General features: G+C 43.2%; 1 protein-coding gene across 2 annotated transcripts in view; it reads right to left on the bottom strand.

Moving 5' to 3' along the window:
• Positions 1 to 3,352: 3,352 nt before the first annotated feature.
• Positions 3,353 to 19,619, bottom strand: part of Cep135 (centrosomal protein 135) — a 61,804-nt gene continuing 45,537 nt past the window's right edge. For both annotated transcript variants that reach the window (XM_052735217.1, XM_052735218.1), the window contains exons 22-26: positions 14,083 to 14,292; positions 13,017 to 13,219; positions 12,212 to 12,316; positions 9,088 to 9,200; positions 3,353 to 5,547 (exon numbers count right to left, since the gene is read on the bottom strand). In XM_052735217.1, coding sequence (XP_052591177.1) covers positions 9,098 to 9,200; positions 12,212 to 12,316; positions 13,017 to 13,219; positions 14,083 to 14,292 — 621 coding nt within the window. In that variant the 3' untranslated portion in view covers positions 3,353 to 5,547; positions 9,088 to 9,097. The remainder of the gene's footprint in view (positions 5,548 to 9,087; positions 9,201 to 12,211; positions 12,317 to 13,016; positions 13,220 to 14,082; positions 14,293 to 19,619) is intronic.

Here is a 19,619-nt window from a genome sequence, read left to right as displayed (position 1 = left end):
TTATATATTTTACATATGCTGCCTTTCATTTTTCTCTAATCCCTTCAGACACCCTGGCCTCTTTGGCATTCGTGGGTCCCACCCACCCCATCTCTCTTCAAAGTAGGATAGGAACATCATCAAATAATAAAACAAGCACCACAAGCCATTGATATTTGGTTCTGTACCCAGCTGCTTTGCTGAAAGTGTTCTTAGAACTAAGTTCTCTGGAGTTCTTAGGGATGGGATTATGTTGTTTGAAAATAGGGATCTGACTTCTTCCTTTCCTATTTGCATCCTGTTTCTTTGTCTTGTTGACCTGGCTAAGGCTTCAAGCAGGACACATTACTTCTACTTTTTTCTTCTATTATTTTTACAGATACTAGATTCTCCAAGCCTTTATTGTTTAACCAGCTCCTTCTTGTATCCTCACAGATTCTTAGGTTTGGTCATTTGACTGTATCTGAGAGGTCTAAACATGTGGTCAGGTTTGCTTATTTTTCATTTGCTAATTTTTTTCTTTTAGGTTGCCTTTAAATTCTGTCTTAGTTAGGGTTTATATTGCTGTGAAAAGAAATTGCTATGGGCTGGAGAGATGACTCAGAGGTTAAGAGCACTGACTGCTCTTCCAGAGGACCCAGGTTCAATTCCCAGCACCCACATGGCAGCTCACAACTGTCTGTAACTCCAGTTCCAGGGAATTTGACACCCTCACACAGACATATATGCAGGCAAAACACCAATGTACATAAAATAAAAATAAATAAATCATTAAAAAAATTGCTGTGAGAGACACCATGACCACAGCAACTCTTATAAGGAAAACATTTAATTGGGGTGGCTTGCTTATAGTTTCGGAGGTTCAGTCCATTATCATCATGGCAGGGAGCGTGGCAGCGTGCAGGCAGACATGGTGCTGGCTACATGTCGATCAGAAGGCAACAGGAAGTGGACTGCGTGTCACACGGAGCTTGAGCATAGGAGACCTCAAAGCCCATCCCCACAGTGACACATTTCCTCCAACAGGCCACATTTACTTCAACAAAGCGACACCTCCTAATAGTGCCATTCCCTATGAGCTTATGGGGGCCAATGACATTCAAACCACATCATCCTTTATTGAATTCTCCCTGGTTTCGCCATCTTTTGACATTATATGGATGACTTTTCTCTCCAGCCCCTGGATTGAATTAATCTGCTTCTTTGCGTCTCCTTTCAGCACAGTGATTATTTTGACCAGAAAATTAAGAAGAAAGTTGCAGCTGCTCAGCTCCGGATGGGAGGATAGGAAGGAGAAGCTGCTTCCAAAAGCAAGTTCTGTCCCATTCCCATCACTGACTAGTCTAGGAAACTGATGCTTCGAGATGAGGTTGATCCAGTAAAAACAATGACATCATGAGGTTTGCAGGCAAATGGATAGAACTAGAAAAAAAAATCATCCTGAGTGAGGTAACCCAGACCCAGAAAGACAAACATAGTATTTACTCACTCATAAGTGGATATTAGCTATAAAGGATAACCAGGCTACAATCCACAGCCCCGGAAAAGCTAGGTAACAAGGAGGGTCCAAAGAGGGACACATGGATTTCCCTGGGAAGGGGAGATATAAGAGATCTCCTGGGTAAACTGGGGGAGGGGTGGTGGTGGAGAATGGGAACATTGGGGATCAGGTTGGGCAGGACAGATGGGGTGAATAATGAAAGAGACATCTTAATGGGGAGCCATTTTGGTGTTGGGGAGAAACTTGGTGCCAAGGAAACCCCCAGGAATCCACAAGGATGACCCCAACTAAGACTCCTAGAAATAGTGGAAGAGGGTGTCTGAACTGGGCTTCTGTAATCAGATTGGTTATCTAGTAACTTATGAGTAGATGCAGAGACCCACAGCCAGGCACTGGGCCGAGCTCTGGGAGTCCTGTTGAAAAAAAAGGATTGTACAAGCTAGGGGATTCAAGGTCATGACAGAGGAACCCACAGAGACAGCTGACCTGAGCTCATGGGAGCTCACTGACTCCGGACCCACAGCTAGAGAGCCAGCATGGGACCGACCAGGGCCCTTTGCATGTGTGTGACAGTTGGGTAGCTTGGTATGTTTGTGGGGCTCCTAGCATCGGGACCAAAATCTGTCTCTGGCCCTTGAGCTGGCTTTTGGGAACCCAATCCCCAAGCTGGGTTGCATCACCCAACCTTGATGCAGGGGGAGGAGCTTGATGCTGCCTCAACTTGATGTGCCATGCTTTGTTGACTCCTATGGGAGTCCTGCCCCTTTCTGAATGGAGACAGAGGAGTAGTGGATGGGGGGGGGGGGGGGTAAGAGGGAGGGGAGAAAGGGACCGGGAGGGGAAACTGTGGTCGCTATGTAAAACAAATGAAAAAAATTAATAAAACAAACAAACAACAACAACAAAAAAGAGGCGCATTAAGCCATGAACCTTTCTCTAAAACAGATCCTGTGGTAGGTCACAAAGCATGTCTTAATAGATACAGAAAATTAAAGTAAGTCCTTCAATTATAGCTGATCACAAAGGAATAACACTATAAATCAGCAGCAAGAGAAATTATGTGCACAAATCAACAAGGTAAAAGAAAAAATTTCCTAGAACTGAATGAAAATGAGAAAATCACATGCCAAATTCCATGGGCTACAGTAAAAAAAAGTGCTCTGCAGCTCGAGGGAGAATTGTCATCAACGGTCTTACTCAACCAGGCATGATGTGCCCACAGATTCAACAGCAGCATGACTGCTGTGGGGGGTACCAGTCACTTTCTGAGTATATTTCAGCCCCTCTCCACAGGAGCTCATCCATGCTGAGTCCTGTGAACCTGCTCAAGCACAAGACTGCCCTATTCACCGAAATTCTCATCCATCTGTTGTAGTATAGGGGCTCAGGTGTGGGTTTTCCTTGAAGTCCTCCAGGTAACTACAATGTGCAGATCCAAAAGACACTGACATAAAAGACTGATGTTAGGTAGAGCTGATGGTAGAAAGATGCAGTAAGCCATGTGGTAGAAACTTCTAAATGGGGAGAAGGCTGAGCTGTTTGATAAATCGCAACAAGGTGGGAAGACAGGTGGTACAGGTAAGGGGAACTGTCAACACAAAGTATTTACAGTGAGAAGACTAACTATAAACACGTTAGTGCACTTTGTTCACAGTGTACCCAATAGGGACTTTGATTTAAAGTCTTATATCATGAACTGGAAATAAATGAGTTATTTATTTTCTAAATGAGTTATTTAAAAAGGTGGCTGGCACCAAAGTTGAAGGATTTTCCCAAGTCCCACCATGATGAAGTTTGATTTGAGTAAATTTTATTTAATTTTAGAATTAAGAATATTACTAATATAAAATTATAAAACAATTGGAAAGAAAGAGAAGGCAAATTGACTGGTATGTTTATTGGTAAATCTATAGTTAAGCTCCATGATTTAAAATTATTTAAAACAAAAGTAAAAAAAAACCTATAAAAAGAACACGATATTTTAAATTAAAATCATTTTTTAAAAACTGTAGTATGATGGTTAGAAGATAACAATTATGAAAATGACACATAATACAGAAAACATTAAAAATGAACATTTAACAAAGTGTGTCTTGCTGCTGCTTGGGGGGAAAGGTGGGGACGAATATTTTTTTATGGTGCATTTACTAAAAAAGATTTTCCCAAATGACATTGCAAGTGCTGCCCCCCCCCCCCCCCCCCCGGTATTTTGCTATAAAGCAGGAATTTACTCAAAAACAGAGTGAATAAAATCCAAAGATGGTGGAGAGTAAGTAGTCCTATTCTCAAATGTGCAGGGAAGAACTGCAAAGGGCACGTCGTGAGCATCCCAGGCACACTAGATACACAAGGAGCTCTACCTCCCTCCAGGGTCTTGCACACGAAAACCACTTTCTTAATTCAAGAGGGAACAAAACATGTTGTTCCCAGTTGATCTTTCACTTGTCTATGCTGACTTTTAAATTCTTTCTCAATCATAATGAAATCTAGTTTGAAAAGAGGATTTTCTTCAAATGTGAACAGATGAAACATGATTAGTATTTGTATCTTACATTCTACTTTGTACTTCTTGATGTTTACATACACCTAAATTCTTTAAAATTACAACCCTGAAAGTAAGTTTGTAAGAAGTTGTTTTTAATTTATATGCCATAGGGATGGCGTTTCCATACTATTCTGAAAGACCAGGTTAAGTTATACATACTAGAGGCCACAAACGGTGTTGTCAGATGCATATCGGACTTTTAACAAAAATATTTGTTTATGTTTACATTAAATACTTTCCTATTTTGAAATTTTAGACCAGTACACTGAAGAATTAGTTAAAAAATACCCCAAATTTCCACTTTATTATTTTACAAAACTCTGAATATATTTTCACTTAATTCTAATAAAATATTGTATCATGTGAAGAGTCCACATGACAGCCAAAATAATGTGTATCATAGACAAATGTATCTTTTCCACCATAGTTCTTCCAGATTGCAATAATTAATTACAATAACTACTTTATCAGGAGTTCTGCTAGTGAGGTCACTAGGCACATAAAAAAGTCACCTCTTTCAAAGGCTCAACGAAAGAAATATCCTATTAGCTAGGGCTCTACATCCAGGGAGACACTTTTCAAAGTTGATGGTAACATAAATAATTTTAAACAAGTAGCCGAACTTCTTGATCTCCAGGTCTGAAACTTCAGAAATAATGAAGTATCTCAGGAAAAGGAGAAATGGTATCAGTTACATTTTTGGTTACATCAACAAAACGTGATGGTGTGAATGAGAAATGCACCCCACAGGCTGAGACACCTCACACCCTGGCCTTACTGGAGCAGATATGTCCCGGGGGAGGGCTTCCAGAGCACACATTTCCTCCCTACTTCCCGTTCATTCCTCTGCTCTGTGCTGCAGTAAAGACGTGATCACCCAGCTTCCTGCTGCTGCTGCTATGTCTGCTGATCACTGCCACGCATCCCTGACGGACTTTACCTTCTGGAACCATAAGTTCAATAAACTCTTTCTCTTATTAAAAAAATGGAGTTCTGCTCTTAAGATGATATTTAAATATATGCCCCCTGGATGACAGACAGCAAATATGGACTGATGTTACTTAAGAGAAAAGCATCAAATGGACCATTCTCTTAGTTCATCAAGCTATGGGCTATACACATAGGTATGAAAACTGAACACATCTAAATAATGGAAGGATATTTACATGCATATACTATGGCTCTTTAACAAACAGATTATTAAAGCATAATGTGAGTACATTAAATTAATTCACAGTATAAACATTTTAAGAAGCAATTTTAGTTGGGAATAATAAAAATACACATATCACATCAGTAAAGCACTATTATTAATACATATTTTCTTTTTTCACATATATGAAAATATACATGTAGGGCTCTTGTAAACTAAACATTTTTACATAAATATCCACTGATTTAAATAAAGGCTGACAGAGGTAGAATCTGTGTCCATGTCCATGATTCACAGGAACAAGTGCTTCAATATTTCACTTCTCTTGTGCTCTCATAAAAATCCCGTGGGAACTCACTGAAAACCACTCTGAAAGGTGAGTGAAGAGAAAAATGACAGTTATTTAACATAGTAATAAAAAACTTAAATTCAATAGTGTCTTAGTTACAGTCGCTAATAAAAACTTGTTTCCCAAACCTCTTCACATGTAAGAAGCACCCTACTTCCCGAAGTACTGGACCAATCATGACGAAAGCAGTAAAAACATCATCTGGGGTTGCTTGCTCCAGGGTCCCTCAGTGTGCCCGTGTGACACTGGGGTTAAAGGAGAACTATACATTCGGTCTCTGCCCCTTGTACCTGGCACAAGGCTCCCAGGAAGTACTGGAGCGGTAAGAGTGACTCTGGGGATGCTGACGAGAAGGACTAACGGTGAGGACTTCAGGGAGGGGCTGCTCACCAGGAAGGTGATGTTGGGTAGAGGAGGAAGGCCAAGGGCCCAGTGACCAATGCTAAGGATGGATCAGCTTGTTATGCATGTACAGAAGTCTCTGCAAAGGCCCCAGTGGGACCTTCCAGAGAGCTGAACACTTGGAAGTTGAGCTTGGAGAGAGAATGGAAGCCATACAAGGTCCCTGTACCTTGTGCTTGTCCGGCCATTCATTGCTATCATTTGTAGTAACTGGGTAACCATAAGCAAAGTGTTGAGCCCCTGGCAAACCTCAATCAGACCTGGGAGGAAAGCCTGTAGGACCCTAGGTCTAACAGCAGGTAGGTCAGAAGCACATTCTCCTGGGGCTGGATCGGCACCTGATGATGGGAGGAGCCTTGTTAACCGACCCCCTTCCCAATGGGGTCTGACTCTGTCTCAGGCAGAGCAGTGTAAAGAATGGAGTAAAACTGCAGGACACCTAGTTGGTGTGTGATGGAGAACGAATTGCCAGAAGGGTTGTGTTGGACTGGGTGGCACTAGGAAAAGCAGGTTTTCCTATCTCCTGTGGTGTTAATAAAAAGAAAATCAGAGCAAAAATTGGGTTATATATCTTTACTACTAGAGACTCACTAAACTGAGAAACTATGTCACGTGTATGTCATTTGTTTCTGAGTGCTCATTGGAGAAATCCTTTCAAATTAGTTTCAGTAACATTACCCAGAAACAGCTCCAAAACTGGATTACTGGTTAATAAACAAGTTGCAATACTGAGAACTGTCAATATTACAAAATTAAAAGCTGTGAATCTGTTAACAGCTGTGAAGGTTTTCTAACCACATAGACTAGGAGGGGTGTAACTCTGGGAAGTGAGTGCTGGTGAGGGTGGAGAAGCAGGCCTGGACGATGCTGATGGGCATCAACAGTGGACTTATGTGGAGCATGCCCCGCAGAGGCGGGCTAGCAGGCCTGGATGGTGCTGATGGGTACCAACAGTGGACTTATGTGGAGCATGCCCCCGCAGAGGCGGGCTAGCAGGCCTGGATGGTGCTGATGGGTACCAACAGTGGACTTATGTGGAGCATGCCCCGCAGAGGCAGGCTAGCAGGTAAAGTGTTCACCACGAAAGATGAGGGTCTGAGGTCAGATCTCTACCCCCCACTTCCATAAGCGCTGGCCCCTGGGTAACCCCTGAGATGGGGGCACAAAGAAAGATGGATTTCGGGGGCTCACTAACCATCCAATTTAACTAAAGTGGTGAACCCCAGGTTCAATGAGAGACCCTGCCTGAAAAAGTAGGATGGAAAGCAAGAGAGCATCCAGCATTGACATCTGGACTTCACATGTTCACAGACAGGCTAGCACAACACACATGTACACAAACGTTTACTCTAGATGCTGGGAATCAAACCAAGGGCCTCGTTGCTGCTTGGTGAGCACTCTCCCACAGTGGGGGGAAGGGTCCCCAGCCCTATTATCAGAGGCTCTTTAAGAAGCCCAAGAATCCCTGAGTCCCCAGGAATTTTTTAGGGAATCTACAAATCTGCAATAACTCAAGGTGAAAGAGAAAAGTAAATGTTGTAAGAATGTAAACATTAAGGCAAAAAGTAGCAATCAGGCATCTTTAGATCTGGACACTAAACACTGGCCTCAGTGTGTGAAAGCACAGAGCAACCAGTGTTTGTAAGGGACTTGGAGCCTCTGAGGAAATGCTAATTATCTTCTACACACACAGCACTTCTATTAAAAGAGGCCAGAAATGCATCACTTTAAAGAAACTGACTCAACCATTTCTGTCAGTGAGTCTGCGTTCTTCATCACTATCTGTCCCGGCCAGGGTCTGACTCAGGCTTCTTTCCTATCTCCAGGGAATTAGTACACTCCTTAACCTCCATCTCGGCCGAAGGTATCAGATCCTCAGGTCTATGGAAGCTTGGACAAAAGTGACCTCAGCAATTTCAGTCCTAAGTCTATACTCAGGGCGCTCTTCCTAACGACTACCAGATACCTGTCAAGTATAGAGCATAAACTAATGGTGTATGTTCACATCAGGGTACTCCACTGCGCAGCAATAATAACCATCCATAGCGCATGTATCAGTGGCTGGATCTCATAAATGCACCACTGAGAATAAGAAGCCAGAAATGTACAATTTCACTGATAAAATCCAAAAACAAACAACAAAGATTCTAGGCTTTAACAGTGAAGATGGCTGCTTTTCAGAGCAGAGCTTGTGGCTAGAACCAAGGGAGGTAATACGCGTTGTCTTGGTGCACGTCAGCTGTGTTCAGTTTAATCCCAGTGAGCCATGTACCTCAGATATGGCGCCTTTTCTTGATTCTCTGTCTGAGGCAGGGTCTCATGTAGCCTAGGTTGGCCAAAAACTCACTATGCAGCTGAGGATGACTTTGAACTCCTGACCTTCCTGCTTCCACCTCCTAAGAACTGGGAGCACAGCCTTCTGAACTCATTCTGAGATCCATTTCAAACTCTTACTGCTCTTCCTATGTCTGGTTCCTACACTTCCTGTGTGGCTCAGGCACAGCTATGAGGCAGATCCACCATGGACAAGACTCCATTCAACCTCTCTGGATCCACCCTGCAGTGAGGACAGACTCAGGGCCCCTTCTGAGCTAGACTCAAGTCTACATCTGCATGTGACCTCACCGCACACACTACCTTTCAAACCTTTCTCCCACGTTACTTCCCTACAGCCCACCACTCCCTGCCCACCCGAGTGCACCATGCCTCACTGTTCTGTCCCTAAGCCTTTCCCACTCTCATCAGATATCGTTTGTACTTGGTTAATATCATCCTGTGACAGCTCATATTTCTTAGCAATTTGTGGTGGCTTTGATTCCAACCCCATGACTCCTCTGCAGGGCTAAGAAGGACCCCAAGGTTCCTGCATGCAAGGCAAGTGCTCCTTTACAGACCCACACTCCGAACTCTTTCCTTTGCAGTTGGGTAAAACTGACACACAGTGAAATGCACAGATTGAATCATCAGTTGATGAGTGTTTACAAGTGCACGGACCAGGTAACAGCTGCCATGTCCCCAACACACAGAACATTTCCATTGCTCCCGGGAATTCCCCTGAACGCCTTTCCAAGCCATCTCTTTTTTCCCTGACAGGGACAACAATTCCAAATTTTTACAACTACAGATTACTTTACCTGTCCTTGGGATCTGATACATACCTCCTGATGACTACGCATTTATGTGTTCAGGGGACTGTAAAGGAGATCTCAGAGTAGAACTCAGAGGTGACATAGGAAGACCAAGTCGACGCACCTCTTGGATTGCTCGTTCTCTGTGAGTGAAGATCACAGAAGAGATTATATGCAAGCACCATGAAAACTCACAAAGTTGCTACTGGGGTTATTAGTCAACTAAATAACATGTGTTAGTACATTAGTGTATTAGTATTTCTACTACCTTTATTTTAGTTTATTATTTTCTCTTTAAAATGAGGCCTTATTATGTTACCCCCCAGGCTACCCTAGACTACTCAGGGACTCAAGTGATTCTCCTGTCTCATTCTTCCCAAGAAGCTGGACTACAAGTGGATAAAGATGCCTGGTCTAGCTTTATATACTTTTACCAAATCTGCAGGATTAAAAAATATATTTATTTATTTTTATTTCATGTGTATGGGTGCTTTGCCTGCACGCATGTCTGTGCATAACACGTGTGCCTGGTGCCTGTGGAGACCAGAAGAGGGTTAGTTACAGAAGGCTGTGGGCCACTATGTAGGTATTAGGTCCTCAGGACAAGCAGCCAGTGCTCTTAACCACTGGGCCATCTCTCCAGCCCAAATCTGTAGTTCTTTTTTTTTTTCAGGAGTGGGTAAAATATTTCAGTTAAAAGAATATGCATTAGAAGAAACTGTTCAAGGCAATTATGCTATAGCCAAGTCATAACATTAGGACATCAACAAAATAATATATTAGAAACATGATGATCACAATATATCTACTAAATAATATATCTACTAAAAAAAAGTAGGATAGCAAGTACACATTCAGAAACACACAAATCCACATAAGCCAGCCAGGGTGGCACATGCCTGTAACGCCAGCACTTGGGAGGCAGAGGCAGGAGGAGACAGACCTTGTCTCAAAAATTCAAACCAAAGCAAACAAAAAACTGATATACAACTAGATATTAAACTAAAAATATTAATAATGACTCTAGGAGAGCTTACCTTTTTCTTTACGCTTTAATACATTTAAAAATGTATTTCTCAAGTGTTCTGTTAATGGCTCCTGCCTTTGGTCTGCTTCTGTGGCACTTGGTACAGTTAGCACCTGTTTCACGCCTTATCCCTTCCTGGTTACCCTCACAGCCACATCTTATCTTTACTGGACCCTCTGCTTCTGCCTATTCCCACACCAGTGCCGTTCTCCAGAGCCTGCTTTACGAGGTCTTTACTGATTCCAGCAGAGGGGAAATTCATCCTCCAATAAGTCAATAAAATTCTACACTTGCCTCTACTCCTGCAGTTACACACTTCTTATTGGCTTCTTGAGATAGGTTAGGGCAGGCTGGCCTCAAGCTCACAATCCTCCTGCCTCAGCCTACTGAGTTCAAGGACTGCAGGTATGCACCATCATGCCTGCACATGCTGTTTACATTTGTTATTGTACTTGTGTGCGCATGTGTGTATCTGCTCAAAGGCAGTCATTTAAACATCTACATATGGAGCAATTACATGTCCTTTGCATGTCCCTCACTTGTCCCTGCAGTCCCCGGCTGAGTACAGTGCTTCCACATTGAAGGCTTCCTCCTCATCTCTCTTTACACCTAACGAGCCTTCTCTGTGCTCAAGACTCCCAGACATCAGAGACCAAAGAGCCCACGTTCTTTCCTGGTGTCTGGAGTCTGCCAGTGCCCACTGTCTCCTCTGCGGCTCCCCAGTCTCTGGCCCGGGCCTTTTCTTGAGGTACTCAGTACAGCTTTCCTTCCTGGCACAGTTCCTCCACCCTTTCTTTTCTCAGTATCACCCTGTCAAAGAAACTTTTGGAATACTTGTTCTTTCCAGATTTCTCCCTCAGTCCAAGAAGTGTGAACGAACACCCAGGACGCTGCTAGTGCACTGTGGCCTCTGAGGGTCACACACTGAGTTACTACAATATTTTGCTGTCTTTTCCCACCCACAAGGACCAGGTTTTGTCCTGAGGGTGGGGTGACAGTCCCCATGAGAGTGCTTCTCTTAGTCTGATGGTAAAGAGCAGGGAAGGCATGTTCTTGAGGCCCAGGGATAGGGAAAGGGGATAGATCTTTAACTCTGGGCCATAGAGAGCGTGACTGAGGGTCTTGGAATTACAGAAAAGCGCAGTTATCATTAAGAAGGAGAAATCATTTTATACAGCTAACACTCTACCTTCCAAATTTCAGAAAATCAGCACAGCTTTCAGACCAGTGCTGCAGTACAGCTCATTTCTATCTGAAGCCCCAACTACTGACGACATAGAAAATCCCCCGTATACTTCAGACAGCAGCTCATCAAGTTTTCATGCAAATGGGGAAGGATTACATCTTTTAAATGATCTAATAGGCAGTTTTAGCCTACTAGAGAACAAATCTTGGGTGTCTAAGAAAGAGCAACAGAGAAATATAACTTGGCTGTTGACTTGCAAATTTAGACTTTGATGGTAACTCATTTCTTTTTGGACATTGGTCTCCCAGGCTGGTCTTAAGCTCATGATTTCTCTGTCTCAGCCTCCTGAACGCTGGGACACAGGTGCATGCCACTACATCTGGTGTGGTTTAACTGTTTAAGCAATATTTAGGGACTCAATGTTTTAACACAAAGCAAGTGAACTGAACTGTGAGCATGAACATGACTAAGGAGCAGGGTTAAGGGCACGGGCTTTGAACTGAACAGATATGTTTGCGTCATTACAAGTGTGACCCCAGTGTCCCATCAAATAGGTATAAGAGACTGGGATGATGATCAGACACGTGCTGAGTGCCCATCTCATACCTGCCGGCTGCTCTTATGGTACGATCGTATCATCATCTCACGATAATATGCTTTCAGAGTTTCCGAATGCACTGTATTTGGGGGGCTCTCGCAGGGACCTTTGCTATCTCCCTGTCTACACCGCACTGACTCCCTGCAGGATGCTCCAGGAAGTGTGTCTACAGCAGCACTATTGTCCTTACTGCAGGGATTCTGTCCTTACAGAATTATCCAAGAAATTCACTTTACATATTAATACTAAAGAAGCTTGCTATTTGCAAGCCACATGAAATACTCATGGAACAGGACAGAAGACATGTAGGAATACTGTGTAACGTTAAAAAGGGATTCCTTACCGTTCATATCTCTCGTTTGAAATCTGCCTTTTCAGATTATCATAATCTGCCTGCAACTGTGTCACTTTAGTCCGAAGCATGGAGGTTTCTCGGCTCTGGCTAGTCCTTAAGAACAAATGCAAAGATCTCAGAAATGAAAAAGGAATGATCTGTTTGTAGAATCAAGTGCAAATATAAACAAAGGTGCCACTTAAGAACAGATATGGATCCTGCTTCTTTCACATTCTTCTGGTTTACCCCGTCAATTACGGAGTTGGTAGCACATGCAGCAGAACCCATGAACTAGAAACACAGGACGTAAAATGTCTTCCCTGGTTCTTCCTTGCCTCTTGCCTCAGGAAGAACCCTGTTTTCAGCTCCCTAAATCCCTGTAAAGAGCCCACTCTTCTGCACACTCTGAGCCCAGGCTCTTCCTTCTAGGATCACCTCATCCTCAGTCTCCTCGACGGTGACAAACACACTCATGAGGAGCGGATCTCACCTGCTCTAAGCCTCTGCTCACTACAACACGGCTCGGCCTGACATGCTTTCCCCCACTGAGGCCTTTGCTCTCTCCTCAAATTCAGGCTCTCCCCTGCAGCTCACTCACCCCTCCCACTGCCACACACCACTTAGGGGGAAGACGTACACATCTCCAGCTTCAAACCCCACGGCTCCTGAGCTAGTCCTCTGGATCCGGAGGCGCCAGGCAAGAAAGCCAGGTACCATGGTCTGTGTGACATTCCCACACGGCCCTCGCTACCACAGAAGTGGAAAAGGCACCTGTGGTCAGCACTCCCCACACAGGCTGCTCCCTGACACTTACAGTTTGCTCTCCGAGAGGCTTAACTTCTCTTTCAGCAGCTGGATTTCTGTCTCCTTCTCGTGGGAGGTTAAATGGGAATGAAATTCTTTATCTCTGTTTGTAGCTAACAACATTTCAAGATTTTTAATCGTCTGTCTCTCACTCGTCAGCTGTTTTTTTAACAGTTCTGATTCTGATTTTACATTTTCCAACTCTGCTATTGCCTACAGGAAAAAAAAAAAACAAAGATAAATGTAGTAAAAATTAAGGTTTAGTCTGAAAATTACTTATCTCAAAATATAATAGTGATTGACATCAATTGTTTCGTTTTTGAGTAATGGTTGAAGACTTCAAAACATTTCTTTAGTCAAAAGAAAAGCATCACAATTTAAAGCTATCTTTGCTACTTTTATTAAGGGCTTATTTGGCTTTAAGGCATACTTCACCCCTCAATGATTAGCACCTCCCTCAGCCCCCTGGGCCCATCAGCTAATGAGGTTCTCTGGTCTATGCAGTACCTTACTCTTCGACCACACAGTCAAGCTAGTAGTATTGTTACCTCTCAGTATTGTTACTTTAGGCAGTGAACCCTAAAGACATACTCCTGTGAGAACACACACTAGCTTGTTCAAAGTCATGTCTCAATGTGGGAATGGGGAAGTCCAGTAAAGGAGATTTAGTTAACTAAAAATTTAAATGCCTTGAGATTTTTTTATCAAGAAAAATTCAACTTAGAAAAAACCAAACTGTTTAATCTTTCAAATTTTAGTTTGAAACAGAAAAAGAACGGATGTTCCTGATCTACAGTTAGAAAATGCCTCCTCTCTTAAGTACCATCTATCCCATCCTTTCTACTTCTTGCAGCACTGGGACCAGACCCAGAGCATCAGGCACAAGGTGAGGACTCCGCCCTGGACTACAAGCCTCCCCACCCTTACTCCTGACAGACAAATCTTGGCAGAGAATCTAGTCAAATCCACTTATCAAAACGAACGAACGGGGAACACAGGAGAAGGGAACGTAAAGTGAAACCGTGCTTGAAGGGCTCCCCAACGTAATGTGCCCAACCATCTCTGTCAGCACCTACCCTCTCAAGCTCAAGGCTTTTGGAATTCAGCTGTTGGGTCATGAGGTCTTTGCCTGAGTCGAGCTTAATGCAAAGTTCCCGGAGAGATGACAGATCATGTAACGCTGTTGCTTTCTCATTTTCAAGATGTCGCAGCTCCTCCTCTAACCGAGACATGGCTTTGGCCATCGATGAGATCTGAGCCTCGTAAGCGTGGTGTGCGTTTATGTGCTGAGTAAAGACAACAGAACATAAAAGAACGTGATCAGTCACTTCAAGGGCGAGCCTTCAGAGACCGCGTCAGGAACCTGTGTAGCCACAAACTGACTTCAGAAAAACAAGGGCCAGTTTTTGCATATGTTAAAATATTCTCAGGAAGTAATGTGCTATTTTAAGATGGCCTAGTTAATGCACAAAAGGAAGAGCATATAATTATTAATCATAACTAAATATCTCATATATACATTTAGAAGATACAAAGATGAAAATTATGGTAAAATAGTGTGAATATGAGTGATTTTAAAGTTTTCTTTTCTTCATAAATATCCCTTGTTATAATAGTATTTTCTCATCAAATAGCAACATTTTAAAGTATATATTTACATATATTTACAAATCATTCTTTTAAATTCTAAATTTTAAAAGTAAGGTTTATTTTTATACTAAATACCTTAAATATATTTAAATTTAGTCCAATTTCATTGGCCAACTTTGTAAGATTTTAGTAATTTTGAAATAATGAGAAAAATTTGAAATACTGTTAAAAGACTTTCCTAAAATAATCCACAGTTTAAACTTATCATTTAAATTTTATGCAATAATTATGAATTTATATAAACTCTACTTTGGGGTTTTAGGAAGACACTTAGCCACTCTTAAAAAGCAAAATGAGCTGGGCGGTGGTGGCGCACGCCTTTAATCCCAGCACTCGGGAGGCAGAGCCAGGTGGATCTCTGTGAGTTCGAGGCCAGCCTGGTCTCCAAAGCGAGTTCCAGGAAAGGCGCAAAGCTACACAGAGAAACCCTGTCTCGAAAAACCAAAAAAAAAAAGAAAAAGAAAAATGATGTTACTGGAGTTCACAGAAATCAATCAATTAAAAACTAATATTGTGCAATGAACATTATTCGATATCATAGCTACAGAAAATAAACAGTTGAATTTTCTAGTATTTGTACACTGAGCAAACAGCAGTTCCCTCAAACAAATTAAAGAAGCACATAAGGCCAGGCTAGCAGTGTAGTTCCCAGGAAGGATACTTTCCTAGCATGCAGAAGGCCCAAGTTCCAGCCTCAGCACTACAGAAACAAATAAAACAAAACAAAAAAACCTATTAAAAAACCCATTTTATATACCACATAAGAATATTAGCAATAATAAAGAATAAAAAAATAAGGAATCACTCCTGAGAAAATCTTAAAAGCAGAGACGCATTTCTTGAATAAAGAATTGTGGTTATTCTATTAGTTTGGAGGCCCTGCCATTACAAACGGCTGCAAACTGGGTGTGGTGGTGTGATTTGGAGGTCCGCACAGGCTCACAGAGTTGCACTGGTCCCCAGTTGGTGGCGCTCTTGCGGAGGCTGTGGAAATGCTGGGACAGGAGGCTTGTCAGAGACAGGACATCACTGGGACGGGCTTGGAGAGTTTAGTCTTGCCCACTCCCTGCTCACTCTCTGTTGTGTGTGTGGCTGAAGGTGTGACCTGAGTCTCTTGTTCCAGCCTCCTGCTGCCATGTCTCCCTCAACCCGTTCTGGATTCTCCCTTTGGATCTGGAAACCAAAATAAACTCCTTCTCCCCTAAGTTCCCTTTTGGTCATGGTGTTTTATCACAGTAACAGAAAAGTCACTAATAACACTGAATGTCATTATTTCCCCGTTTCCCCGTCAGATCTGGAGGCTCAAGCCATTACCCCTTTCTTCTTTTTTTTTCTTACTCTATGTGTTAGGGGTATTTTGCATGCAAGTCTGTGCACCATGTGCATGCAGTGCCCACAGGGGCCAGAAGAGGGCATCCCCTTGAAACTGGAGTTACCCACTGTTGGGTACCAGGCCTCAAACCCAAACTCTCTGAAAGGGTTACCAGAGCTCTTAACAACCGAGCCATTTCTCCAGCCCTGCAAAGCCAGACGTTATGTTATCAGGGCTAGCTCCTTCAGGAGACTCTGAAGCAGACAGTTATCCGCCTCTCTCCTAACTTCCTTTGGGGTTTGTGGCAACTACTTGGCCTTGAAGACATCTCTACCTCCTCCAATTTCACAGTGCTCTCCCATGTCCCAAACCTGCCTCATTTTAGAGACATGGGATGTTCACGGGATTGTGGTCTGCCTTACCCAGCATGATCTAATCTTAACCACATCTACAAAGACATTCCTTTAACAAGGTCACATTCACAAGTAGTTAGGCACTCAAAGTACTTTTTCAGCAGTCATAATTCCACCTGCTCTGAAGCCCTCCAAAGTTTAGGTTCTTCTCAAGCAGAAAACACCTCCACTGTATCCAAAATTCTTTTAATTAATAGGTTCAGTTTTTTTGAATTTGTGTTTACTGTGGGGCGGAGGCGTGTGTGGAGACCACAGAACAACTTGCAGTGGTTGGTTGTGTCTCCCATTCGTGTGGGATCTAGGGATAGAGCTCAAACCATCTGGCTTCCTGGCGAGTCCCTTTACCCACAATAACAGCATCAACTCTCATCTCACTTAGGCATCATCTAAATTAGACAGAAACAGGGCTCTGGTGCACTTTGGGGTAACATGTTTCTCTAATCAACCTCTAATGCTAGAAAACAAGTTGGTGTGTTGGACACGGAGCAGATGGCTCCATTCTCGACAGGGGAGGAGAGGGATGAAGGTGGCTGGCACTTGTGTGTCAGCTGTCACTCCTGTGACAGAATTCTCAAGAAGCATCTGGAAGGAAAACTGTACTGAGGCTCTCAGTTGTGAGATTTCAGCCCGGAGTCACTTGTCCGACTGCTTTCAGGCTGCGGTGAGGCACTCAGTGTATCATGACAGGAATGCACGGCCAGGGGACCGCTCACCCCATTGCATCCAGGAAGTTAAAGGGGGGTAAGGAAGGACCAAGGCCCAGTACCTCCTCAAAGATGCAGCCAGTGAGCTCACTTCCTCAGTGAGGCTCCAATGCCGTGCAGTAAGTAATATTACAGGCTGGTGACCAAGTCTTCAGCTCACAGGACTGTAGGAGATGTGTGAGATTCAAACCATAACCCTAGTCCAAGGTAAGTCTGGAATCAAGCAGGCCAACTTCTATTCGATTTCAAGTCTGAAGAGTAATTATCTGTGACTGTCCCCTGGGCCTCTCAGGATGGTCTGTCTCACTTTCTTAATCATAGGGACAGTTACTACCTCTAGCCCCAATACTAGGTCCCACGTCCTCTGCTTCTGGTGGCAGTGGAAGACCCGCCAGCCTCTGAACTGCCCTTGGGAGCTCCACTGTGGCTTCTGAGCCACTCAGAGTCATCCTTCCCTTTCCTTAAAGGAGACTAGCCATCAGAAGACAAGTAGCCACAGTGGCCCATCTTCACCTAGTAAGACCCCAGAGACCCAACAGCCTTTCTCTCCATCGCTTCATGTCTGTCCCCTTTGATCAAAGCTGGCAGTCTCTGCCAAGATGGCTGACTAGATCTGTGGCTTCCATCCTGTATCTAGTCACACCACCGGGAAGCCTACAGGCTACTGTGTGGATGGACATTCAGAAATACTTCTGAAAGCCAGTAAGTTCTGGTTCCTTTGCTTGATAGCTCTGTCTGCACCCTCCCTCACAATGAGGCTTCCTTCCCCACTGCGTGGACAGCTCCCTGAAGTGTTCAAGCTCGTCTCCTTCATGTTCTACTGTATTCCCAACACTGTTCATAGTTTTGCCACGGTCACCCTTTTCCAGTGTCCAGTAATATGTTCTTCAACTCTATTTGAGACCTTGTTAGAAGAAATAGTCCATATACAATAATACATGTATTCTGTACCTAAAAACCTTCTCTCCTTTTTTTCAAGTTTATTTACTTAGAGACAGTGTCTCCTGTAGGCCAAGCTGGCCCAGAACTGACTAAATCAGTGACGATCTTGAACTCCTTCCAGGTGCTGAGAGAGGAGGCGTGTGCCACACCTGTGCTATGTGCTAGCGGGGCTCAAAGTCAGGAGGCATGCATGCCAGGTAGGCATTCTAGCAACTGAGCTACATCCACCCCAGGTCAATTTCTCTCCTTTATGAAGTCCACAGTGTCAAAACTTCTAGAAATTGTCTCTTTAAGACAAACTAGGCTTGTCTCACCACACACCTCAAAGCTTTTCCAGCTTCTGTTACCCAATTACCCAATTCTAAGACTTCCATATTTTCCAATGTTTGTTACTGCAGTAACCCTCTTCTAGATCCCCAAATCTGAATGATGTCCTGGGGCTGTAGCAGCAAAGGGCCACAACTTTAGTGGCTTAAAACAGAAATGTCCTCCTCATGGTTCCAGGGCTAGAAATGCAAATGTCAAATGAGTCGGTTCCTTCTGGAAATTCTGAAGCAGAATCCATATCCCATGCCTGCATCCTAGGTTCCAGAAGGTACCAGCTGTGATCCTAGCATTCTGGCCCCAGTCTTTGCATGGCGACTGTCCCTGTGTCTTTGTCTAAATCGCCCTCATTTTGTAGGGGTATTAGTTTTAGGTATGGCATCATTTTACTTGATTATAGCTGCAAAGACACCACTGTAAAATAAGAGTCTAAGGTTTAGGACCTAAATAAATATATATTTTTGGAGGCTCTAACTTTATGTACTACAGAGTCACTACTTTCTTCTGAAAGATGAAAATTCTAAAATTATACTAAGAAAACAAATAGGCAATTTATTTATATCAAACTAAGAGTCCTTATTAATTTAACTGAACTCAAAACTGTATTAATGAGCTGGGCGGTAGTGATGCACACCTTTAATCCCAGCACTCAGGAGGCAGAGGCAGGTGGATCTCTGTGAGTTTGAGGCCAGCCTGGTCTACAGAGCGAGTTTCAGGACAGACTCCAAAGCTACACAGAGAAACCCTGTCTCAAAAAACCAAAAAAACAAACAAACAAACAAAAAAACCCCGAAACCAAAACAAAAACCACTACCACCACCACCAACAAAACAACAAAAACCAAAACCCTGTATTAATGTATTAATTTTTACTCAACTGTCATTATAATGAAAGCTAATTTCTCTCTAAGTGCTGGGCCGGGGATAGTGCTCTTCCCTCCTGAGCCATCTCTCTAGCCCTCTGCTGGCTCTTTGTTTTACCACAGCAACCACGACAGTAAGTAGCACGCCATGTTAACAGCAACATGCCTATCAATATCTCAAATATGGAAATAAACAACTTCACCGGAAGGTGAATGGCTAAAGCACATTCTAATGTACTCTTATTCAGCCTCAGAAAAGGACAAAACATGACTCAGGACAGATAAATTCTGAGATTAAGTGAGCCTGGGGAAGATGGAGTATTAGTATTATTAATCTCCATAGGGTGGAGATTAGTGCAGTGTTACAAATGTGTCATGCCACAGGATCACACACTTAGGAGCTAAA

This window comes from Peromyscus californicus, unplaced genomic scaffold (genome assembly GCF_007827085.1).
Source record: "Peromyscus californicus insignis strain IS unplaced genomic scaffold, ASM782708v3 Scaffold_13__1_contigs__length_99412109, whole genome shotgun sequence".
Lineage (NCBI taxonomy): Eukaryota > Metazoa > Chordata > Mammalia > Rodentia > Cricetidae > Peromyscus > Peromyscus californicus.
Note: the sequence above shows the minus strand (reverse complement) of the source record. Positions and strands in the feature narration are given on the sequence as shown.